The sequence below is a fragment of the Vigna umbellata genome, chromosome 7 (assembly GCF_029865625.1).
Source record: "Vigna umbellata cultivar VRB3 chromosome 7, Vumbellata_1.0, whole genome shotgun sequence".
NCBI lineage: Eukaryota > Viridiplantae > Streptophyta > Magnoliopsida > Fabales > Fabaceae > Vigna > Vigna umbellata.
In genome coordinates this window covers 43,590,656-43,601,567 of record NC_142171.1, presented here as the reverse complement: position 1 = coordinate 43,601,567, position 10,912 = coordinate 43,590,656, and the positions used below count along the sequence as shown (strand labels likewise).

The 10,912-nt window shown below is 29.8% G+C and overlaps 1 protein-coding gene across 2 annotated transcripts; it reads left to right on the top strand.

The window, feature by feature from the left end:
• The first annotated feature begins 5,755 nt into the window (after positions 1 to 5,755).
• LOC124830082 (ubiquitin carboxyl-terminal hydrolase 21-like) lies at positions 5,756 to 10,544 on the top strand. Of its 2 annotated transcripts, XM_047303715.2 has the most exons (9): positions 5,756 to 6,455; positions 6,544 to 6,664; positions 6,951 to 7,061; positions 7,273 to 7,439; positions 7,604 to 7,933; positions 8,051 to 8,173; positions 8,627 to 9,200; positions 9,294 to 9,491; positions 10,096 to 10,544. In XM_047303715.2, exons 1-9 carry the CDS (start codon positions 6,069 to 6,071, stop codon positions 10,101 to 10,103), a joined length of 2,019 nt encoding a protein of 672 aa, XP_047159671.1. In that variant the 5' UTR covers positions 5,756 to 6,068; the 3' UTR covers positions 10,104 to 10,544. The 2 variants fall into 2 exon arrangements, with proteins under 2 accessions (XP_047159671.1, XP_047159670.1); XM_047303714.2 differs by lacking the exon at positions 10,096 to 10,544 and having other exon boundaries at positions 5,757 to 6,455; positions 9,294 to 9,822.
• Positions 10,545 to 10,912: the final 368 nt, after the last annotated feature.

Here is a 10,912-nt window from a genome sequence, read left to right as displayed (position 1 = left end):
GAGTATAAGCTTTTTATATAAACAAATTATATAGTTGATATCCATTAAATTTGGTATAGTCGACAATCACCTGTGTATCAAATGTAATTATAGTACAACATATAAAATATTTTTTAACAAGGGTTTCACATCACTAATAAAAAATTATTTTCAACACAAACTGAAATGCTATCTTCTGAAATTTCTTAATATATATTAAGTAATTATAATATTCCGCTTTAATTATTTCCAATACAAAAAAAAAATTCTAATCAGTATCTCAAAAGATAAGTAAACTATATATCTTATAATAACTAGTTATAATGCATAACTTTACCATTTTCCTTATTAGTTACTTAAATGTTTTGTTTTTATTTTGTTAACTAGACTCTTTTTTTTCGTAGCTTTTATTTTAGTTACATATACATTTAATACGTTACTTTCACAACTAGTCAGCTGTTTTCATGATTTTGATATAAAAAGATAAAGTACATTTGATAATTTACAATAACAATATCTTAATTATATCTGTATTATTTTTTATCTCGTTTAAAAATTATAACATATATTATTATGTTATTGAATAAAAGGTGTCATGTATGTATTTTTATTATTCAGATTATCAAAGTATTTTTTTTTTCTTTTTACGAAAAATGTTATTTTCATTATTTCTAAATTTCATGTAAAATTATGTTACAAATTCTGATAAATTTTTAATCTATAAGTTGGGTGGTAATATTTAAATCCCATTAAATATAAAATATTAATTCTATAACTTAAAACAATATTTTAACTATATATTTTTTAACTTAAAATTTTAATATACATTATTCTATTTATTAAGTGAATTGTAAAATTGATGTACGATGTGAAAAAAAGGACTATATTGTTCTTATATGTTTTGAGCTGATACTTTAATTTGTTATATTATAAAAATTTTGTAAAATTAGCAGAAAAAACTAATTGGTAAGTGTTAAATGATTAAGATGACAATGTATCGGGTTGAGTCGGACATGGATAGTGTTTATTCGTTACTTTATCCATAACAAAAAGATACACTAGTTACATGTTTAATTACTAATCGAATATCCGTTTAAAAATATACGTGGATATTTTAAAATTTGTGAATACACATAAATATCTGTAAATATTTAAAAAATATATTTGATAAATTTTAAAAATAAAATTACAGAAGAAAATATAAAATTTAATATGAACTACATTAAATATAAGTTAAAATTTAATTTTAATTAATTTTAACTTAATAAAATATAAATTAATTTTAATCAAAATTATATTAATTTAATGAAATATAAATTGATTTTTTATTTTAACATTTTATGGATAATACATATACTATAGTACCGACCCATTTATAAGCAGGTATTGAAATAAATGCCTCGTAATACCAATTATCAGTATTTTTTTCACTAAAAATTATATGTAAGTTTTATTATAATTTTACATTTTTTTAAATGATGAATTTTTTATTAAATTTTTTAGTACTTTTATTTATTTTTTAAAAGTAGTAAATATTTTTTTAACAAATCATTTTAGTTAAATAAGTTGATATGATGAGTATTAATCAATTTTTTTTTATTTCTCAATTTAAACTACTGTTACAACGATATTTTTTTTTTGTAATTTTTATTGTGTATAATTTTTACGTATCATCATCTAATAAGTATTAATTACAATGTATACATAATTTTTTTTTTCAATTTGAACTGCATAAAAAATTGTAAGGAAACCCAACAAATAAAAAAAAGTAGTGTAATAATTAATTGTCTTTGTAATCTTGAAATAAGTAAAAAGAGATTAAGAATAATAAATTAATGTATTGAAATATAAAAGATCATAATAAAAGAAAAATAAACCATATACAAACCAAAAACTAGCTGAAATAACTTCATAGCATAAAAAATGTTAGTTATAAAAATACAAATAACGTAATAAATGTTAGTTATAAAAATACAAATAACGTAATTTTTTTGTGTGAGAGTTAGGGCTGGGCATAATTAGTCTGTACTAAACTGTATATGTACTATAAAAACTAAACTATTTTTATTAAAAGTTAAATTATACTGTTTTGCAGTTCAATTTAAAAAACTGAACTTTTATATCCGCAGTTAACTGGCAGTTAACCATCTTGCTTGCTTTATAATACTAAAAACTTAAATAAAATTTAATTGCATAAGTTACATAAAAAGAATTGATCAGAAAAACTTTAACAAAATCTATTCATTTATAAATTGCAATAATATAATAATTTTCAGTAAAAATAAATACTTAAATGAAAAATAATAATAAATTAGTATAATATATAATTATGAAAAGTATGATATACAAATATAAATTCATGATTAAGTTACATGTTTTATTAGAAAAAAATAATTCATACCAATTTGTAAATAGTATTAAATGTGTCTTTTCTTTTTTGTCTTAAAATTATTTCAGAATAAGTTTTGAAAATTAATTTAAATTCTTAAAGTATTTTTTGTTAAACTAACACTTAAAATTGTAATTTTAGAAATTTAATTTAGGATATTTGTTTATTCAAAAACACTTTTCAATAACTTTTATTTAATAAGAAAACAAATAGTTCATTTATTTGAGTTATGATAAAAATGTGTTTTTCTTATGTTTGCGTTTGATATGTTTGCGTGGTTGTAAAGCTTATTTATTTGAAGCAGTTTTGGTCACCTTGTAAAGCTCATTTATTTGAAGCAGTTAACTAGTTAACCGAACTACTAATTCAAAAGTTCAGTTTTTTTTAAATTTAACCATAAAACAGTATAATTCAGTTTTTAATAAAAACAATTTAGTTTTTATAGTACGATATAATATAGATAATCTATAGTTTAGTATAATTAGGTTAATTATGCCCAACCCTAGTGAGAGTAGATTGTTTATTTTTTGCATTCATGTTCTTATTTCTTCTATATAAATGCTTGTGACAGTAGTTTTTGTTAAGCAATAGGTATGATTTCCCTTTAGGTATGATTTTCCTTTAATCTTGACATGCACAAATTACTTGATTGAGAACATGTAAAATAATAGTTTTAAATATTAATTTGAATACCATCTATTTTTTTTGTATAATGTTTCTACTTTTGACATTGATTTTGAATGAATGATTAAATCAGGTAACTCAATCGTATTTGAGAATTAGTTTTATAAACAATTAGTTTTATAAGTAAAAATGAGATTAATTATGTTGTAAAGTTTTTTTTTGTATAAATTATGTATAACCACTATAGTTGTCTGATCATGTTCGTGTATAAAAGGTTATATTCTTATCACCATAAATTGTTCATGCTTATTACCATATATGTACGTGTGGATAAATATGTATGTAATGCTTAAGAAGGAATATTAAGTTAATGTTTGTTGTATTTATTAAAATGAACATTTTGTAACTCAAACATCCAGACAATAAATTGATTGGTATGACTTGTTTGAATTTTAACAACACCTGTTTTTTTTATAATCATAAATATGATAAGTTTTTAATTGACTATTAACGTAATAACTTTGATTAATCCTGACAAAACATATAACAAGATAACAAACATAAAATATAGAAAATGTAATTCCCATGCAATTATACTTTCGAAAATGTTTCTTTAATAATTATTTTTTACTATTTTATAATGTTAAGGTGACGATTAGTCTGTTTGAAATAATATTTTTAGAAATAAAAGCATAGTGTTTTTGGAACGAAATTTGTTTCGTGATTTCTGAAATATCATTTCAAAAAATGGTTAATTTTCTTATTTTCAACAACTTGAAATCTCTCTCTATCTCAAGTTTCTCTCTTTCACTCTTCTCTCTTGGTTGCCCACGGTTCTCGCCAGCTACCGTGACGTCTCTATTTTTTTCAACTTTGTTCTATGTGAGATTCATTTTTTTCAAATGTTCAATGTAGTCATAATTTCATAATTTATGTTCAATTTGGTACTTTTTGCTGACAACATTTAAATCGTTAAGGACACAGTATCCAGATTAGCTATCAATGAATGAGTTATTAGTTTTTTTTATATACATGGAAAATTAGAAGGAAATCTGGTATTTAAAAGTGGTTTTGTTGAAACCCTAATCTCCAAATTGTGAGAAATATGACCCAAAAACGCAAATGTCAAATTCAAAACCCTAACCTCCAAATCGCACCAACAATATGTAGATGAGCATTAAGAACACATGAAATTCCCAAACCAGAATATAAAAAACATAACGATTTCTCAAAACAACACCATATTTCAAATTTCAATTCGAAACCATAATCTAAAACGCAAAAAGGAATCCAAATTTCTCAAATCAGAAAACAAGATCATAAACCCTAAATTACAAGATTGGGACCATGATTTCCTCTGCTGCCGTTACCGGTACCCCTCACAACGCATCACCGCTGCCTTCGCCAACCACCGCGTCCACCTTTGCGGGTTGCTGCAAAGGAGAAAACTCTACCACTACGAGAACGCGTCTTCTCGTCGTAGAGACGTCACCGCTATGAAAGGAAGGAGAAGAATATCTCCCCGTGCGATGAAAGGAAGGCGCTGGGCAGAGAAGGTAAGGGGTTCACGGTGATGATGCGGCGATAATGGTTGACCTGGATACTGTCCTGCTAACTATTTAAACGTCATCAACCAAAAGGAATATAAATTAAAAATAAAGGATTACATTAAACATTTGAAAAAAAATAATTCCACATCAAATAAAATGGACAAAAATAAAAACCAACAATGATATTAAACCTATTTTTTTATCATTATCGTTATAAAGTCATAGTTAAATCAAACTGGTTTTTGGACAAAGAGTTTTCATTATCATAAGGTATTATTGCAAGAATCTTGACTAATGGAGAACATTCAGAATCACAATATTTATATAATAATTAATTCTTTCTATTATCATTCATTTTTTTTTCTTATTATCATATAATTTAGATAATAATGAATTTTTCGGCTCAGTGGGCAGTAAAAATAAAAATAAAAATATTTAGTTAACAATTATTTTTTATTTTCATTATGATAATCTATTAATGCATGAAACTAGACTCATAAATAACCATCTGATAACAAGATTTAGATAATAATTATCTATTTCTGTCATCACAATCTTTCATTGCACACTGCTGGATTATTGTAAAACAATCAAAATCACAATAGTTAATCATTCGTGATTTTCTTTTTGGTACAATAATTTTTTTGATAACCAGGTCACTGTATTTTATTAAATTATATTTGCTAGAAAATAAAAATATAAATATTATATATATATATATATATATATATATATATATATTTTAAAAAGCAAGTACTTTTATTTTTTACGTAATCATTTATGTTTCAATCTTTAGTGTAAAAACACGAGGAATTAAAATATTTATAAATGTTAAACAATTAATTGTTCAAGGTCCAATATTATTAACTTATTTGAACTCCAGCTTGTAATTTTTTTTAATTTAAATTTTATTATAGTAGGAAATAATTGTTATAATAATGTTGAAATTTTTATTGTGTATATAAAGATAAATAATGTAAAATAGCTTAATAATATTTATTACATTAAATAAAAAACAGTTAGCATTTTTTGTGTAGTTTAATTTAACAAATGCATTTAATTTTATTTGTCAACGTCCTTTGACAGATAATTATCATTAATTATACATTCATACTATTATAAATAAATATCTCAGAGGCTTGGGTTTGTATTAAGATTAAGAACAGTGTTGGCACAAAACCAAACACCATACATACATATAGTTTACGAGAGAGAGAGAGAGAGAGCATAGCCGCGATGTCACTTTCGCTAAAATGATTTTGGTGCCAAAATCTCAAAACATTGAACCCCTTTTCCCTCTCATTTCAAACGAATTTCACCTTCCCTCCTCTTCTTCTTCGTATCAAAACCCTAACCCCCAAACCCCGCTTTCCCAATTTGTTATCCTTTGATTTATAATCCAAATTCCCCCCAATTTTTTTCAGTTCAAAAGCCTCCACCTTCATTTTTAGTCATTGTTCAATTGTTCAACATCATTTAAACCCCAAACTTTTCAACCCTAACTTTACTCCGCCTCGCGAAATTCAATGTGTTTCTCACTCCCTTCACCCGCTAGGTCCGCAGAGGGGCCAATGGAGGTTTCTCCCGCTACTAATTTCGTTTCCGAAACTCTATGTCCCTCTGAATCGGTCGGCGATTGTTGCGATCATTCTGGTCGGTTATCGGCCGTCGGAGAATCTACTCTTCCGGTGGGTTACGGTGTTTGCGGCGAGGACGCTGCGCAAGAGAATTGTAATACGGACACGCAGTTCCGGCAGCTCAACAACGATTCGACTCTGCTGTTGACTTCTTGTTCACCCGTCTCGGCGGTGGCGCCGGAATCGTGGGTTACTACCCAAGGGAACTGGCTCTTAGATGAGAACGAGGGTTCAATGGGTGCAGAATCTGTCTTTGCAATTGGGCCTTCTAACATGGTTGTGGTCGTTGTTTTCTTTGGCTTTATTTTTTTAATGGTTTTTTCTCTTAATTTTTATACTGATGATATTGTGTTATGTTTAACAGGGAGCAGGACTTTCGAATCTCGGCAATACGTGTTTTCTCAATGCTATACTGCAATGCTTTACACATACAGTGCCTCTAGTTCAGGGTATTCGTGCGTGTACTCATAATTTCCCCTGCGCTGGTGAGTTATGCTTGTTTGAATTTTAATTTTGGTGTTGTTTATACGTGTTTAGTTCTAGTGTATTGGGTGATCTGTAGTATTGTTGAGGGACCTGTCAGTTACTGATGATAAGCTCTTTGTTCATTACTTTTGTGGTTGACTGATTGAGCGGGGTAGATTATCTTTAGGATTGAAATTTCTAAAGCAGCGCCTTTACATCTGTTTGCTCCTTGCTGTTGTGTGTATGGTTTGAGTATCTGTCTATTTCTCTTGTATAGTTTCTGATTTTTGTGATTGGAAATTTCAGGTCACATGGATCGCTTCTGTGTTATATGCACTTTTCGTGACCAGGTTGAACGTTCCTTGTCCGCATGTGGACGGACTCTCTCACCTTTGAAATTCGTGAACAATTTAAGTTGTATCCTTCTATTATGACTTCCATGATGATTGTTTAACTAGCTCGCAGTCTAATGTGGATCTGAGCCCACTCACTTGGTTGGAAGAATTAAGGATTGTCACTAGTAGTAACTTTTGCATGATTAGCTTGTGAAATATAACTTTTGAACACTGCAAGATTGATTTATTTTTTCACTTATGACTGTTGTAATCCATAACTATCATCATTACAGTTTTTTCTTCTGGATTTAGAAGATATCAGCAGGAGGATGCCCATGAATTCATGCAGTGTGCTTTAGATAAACTGGAAAGGTGTTTCCTAGATTTGAAGAGGACTGATTTAAATTTTGAAGATGATAATCTTGTACAGAAAGTATTTGGTGGTCGTCTCATAAGCAAAGTATGACAGTGAAGTACATTGTTAAACACTTTGGGTTTTGGCAGCTTTATTTGTCTTGTGTTCGCATAGTTATCTTTTGTTGGAATTTTTGTTTTGGTTTTGATTAACAATGTTGTGTTTGCTAAATTGCTAATATTTATCTGTTCATTCTGTTTGTGTTTTAGCTTCAATGTTGTAGCTGTGGTTGCACTTCTGACACTTATGAGCCGTTAATTGACATGAGTTTAGAGATAGAAAGTGTAGATTCTCTTCCAAGTGCTCTGGAATCTTTTACTAAGGTGGAAAAGATTGACGCAAATTTTAGATGTGATAGCTGCAAGGAAGAAGTGTCCATGGAGAAGCAGCTTATGTTGGATTTGACACCATCAATTGCAGCATTTCATTTAAAAAGATTTAAGACCGATGGGATTCTTGTTGAGAAGATTGATAAGCATATTGATTTCCCATTGGAGTTAGACTTGCAGCCATACACCATTTCTAATCAAAACAATGATGTGAGTTGTGGTTTTATTGCCGAACTTACATTTACTAGATCTTTGCACGTGTGTAGCTTTTTGGTTGTTTTGTTTCCCTCATGAATTCTGTGTTCTGACTCATTTTTATGCTGATAGGTACTGATGAAATATGATTTATATGCCATTGTTGTGCATACTGGATTTTCTTCTACTTCAGGGCATTACTTCTGCTTTATTCGCTCTGGTCCAGACACATGGCACAAGTTGGATGATTCAATGGTATTATTGTTTCCCCTTTAGATGTTCGTAGATATTTTGTGTATGTGTTCGATGTTAAAATGTTAGTTCTTCCTAATGTTTCTTCATGGTACTAGATATTTCATTGGCTATTGTGTTATTAAATTAGAGAAATATATTTGACCTTTGTTTGATAGTTCATGCCTTTTGGTTTGACATGTTCAGTATACAGTTTCCTGTAGTTAAAAGTGATACTACCATAAATAGTTTTGTTTAGTTTAATATTACCTTGTTTCCTATATAAGCATGTAAAATTGCTATGATTGAACTATGGTAAGATTATGTGTTCTATTCTCCCAACATTTAGTCTTCCATAGCTTAAACAAGTTCGTTTCTTCTGTAGTTTCTTTTCATGTGGTTTGTGCTATTGTAATTATTGTGTTGGTTAATGTTCATTCTAAAGTTAAAACATGTGTATCTGGGGTTTTTCTTCAGGTTACTGAGGTATCGGGAGACTCTGTACGGTCTCAGGAAGCATACATACTGTTTTATGCAAGACAGGGTACTCCATGGTTTTCTAGTATCATGGAATCTCAAAAGCAATGTTTGGATCCAAATATTTCAAGTACATCTCCTACGTCTGTTTTAGACGTTGGTGATGACATGGCTAAATCTAATCCCAGTTTTGTTCCAAGTACTGAAGAAGGTGGGGCTGGTGTATCCAAAGGATGTTCTGATCCTCCGTTTGATTATTTTTGTTCAGACATACTTGCTTTTTCTGAAACAAATGACACTAAAGATGCTACTCATGGCCGTGGACAATTTCTCTACGGGTCAAATCAGGAGAGCATTTCTTTCCATAGCAGCTCTAAAGATGTTGAAACCCAAAAGTTTTCCAGGAACAGGGTGACCTTGGATGGTCGTTCCATGATTGATGGAAAATCTTATACGGAGAATGCTAGTCTTGATAATAACTATGATTGTGAGGAAGTTGTTGATTTAAGAGAGAGTGCTTGTTCACTATCTCTGCCTTCGCCCCCGCCCACCTCCCCTCTTGATGATGCTTCAGGTAGTGAATATAATTATGCTAATTGCCTTTTTTTTTCAGCATTATCTCTATGGATGATTTGTTTGTTTAATAAGTTTGAGTTGGATTTGTCAGATAAATTTCGTGTCTCACGTGATAAATCGAAGGAGAGTAAGCAGAGCCGTAGAAGACCACTCAATCAGTGTAACAAGGATCCTGAACGACAAGAAGCTGTGAAATATCTGAACAAGACTGGTTCAAGGAGAGGGGAACTTTTGAAATACGTTCAAGATGGAGCTTCAAACAAGAGAAAAAAAGTGGATTCATTGCAGTGTAAGAAAACCACCTCTCTTGATCGCAAAAAATCAAACCAAACATCTGTCAGCCGCCCTGTGGCAGCTGGAATTTCACAGTGAATGGTCTTTTTGGTGTTTTGTTTATGTACTTGAATTGTTGTGGTGTAAAGCCTGAAGGAGTGATATATATGTTTAGACTTCTTAATATCACCACCGAATTGTATAGTTTCACACTCGAGAGAGAGTGGATGGATGTACTGGTTATCCGTATATGTTCCCTTTCTGCACAGGTGTAACATGTAGCCAGTGAGGACAAGAATGTATAATAAATAGTAACATCGTAAATAAGATAATCTTGACGTTGATTATGTCTGTTGGTAATTAAATCCGGTCTAGAGATATGCATGAGTTAATAACATATAATAACTTATATAAGTGAGGAGGGCAAGGTTCATGTTATAAATCAATTGAGATTTAATTAAAACTAAAATCTATTTTATAAGATGATATATGTAATCATACTATTCTGTGAGGCATGCTTAGCAGCGGAGTTCCTCTAAACAAAAATTTGGAACTCGAGTTTGTTATTCTTTTCTTGTCTAATTATCTGATTCGTTGTTGTCATTATTTGGTTGTTACAGATGCTTAGGCTTCTTAATGTCTTCATTTCATCCCTGGCTTTTCTCAAGTGCATTGGCATCCACATTTTCGTGGAGCACTGGCCTCTACTCTTTTTGGCTGCACTGGTCTTTTTAAGCTCATCGGTCTCGCACTTGTGAGATGCATCAGTCGCAGCATTTCCAAGGCGCACTTGCTAAACATTTTCTAGGGTTTTCTGGCCTCAAATTTATTCAATTTTTGTTTTTCTTTAATCCTTTTTGGGGCTAAATAAATTGTTTTCTTCTAACAAGCTAATGTTATCTCAGAGTATCTTATAGGATTTATTTTTCTTTTATACTTTAATTTATTACAAGTTTTATAAACATAGCATATAATGTATATATGTATATTTTCTATGATTATTTGTTGTTCTTGTATTATATATAAAGTGGACCACTTAGGTAGCCTAAACATATAGTAGTTTTGAGTATCTCTTCCAAACAGGCATTTCACCCCTAATCTCTAAGGGTTTCACGCAACACTTCCAAATTTTATTAAATTAGCCATTTTGAGGTTAAAAGGTACAAAAATTTATAAAAATTCAAAAGAATCTTTGACCAGATTCTTTCTAAATCTAAAAATCTCTTTCTCCCTCTCACTTTAACGCTTCTCTCTCATTGCTTTCAATTCTTTTTTCCCTTCTCTTATTGATAGTAACATTCTTGAGTTAGGTTGTGCCAAAACTTAGAAAGAAACAAGGGGATGGTCCCAATAGACCGTATAGTTGCGAAAATGGGGTGAGATAAGGTAACATGATGAACACATGGTGGTGGTGAAGGAGATAACTCATAGCCTTGG

Bases quoted from the DNA above. Each gene is read 5' to 3' on its own strand.
- LOC124830082 (XM_047303714.2), top strand. From the start codon at position 6,069: ATGTGTTTCTCACTCCCTTCACCCGCTAGGTCCGCAGAGGGGCCAATG. The intron at 7,062-7,272 runs GTATCCTTCTAT...TCATCATTACAG, and splicing joins ATTCGTGAACAATTTAAGTT to TTTTTTCTTCTGGATTTAGA. The intron at 8,174-8,626 runs GTATTATTGTTT...GTTTTTCTTCAG, and splicing joins ACAAGTTGGATGATTCAATG to GTTACTGAGGTATCGGGAGA.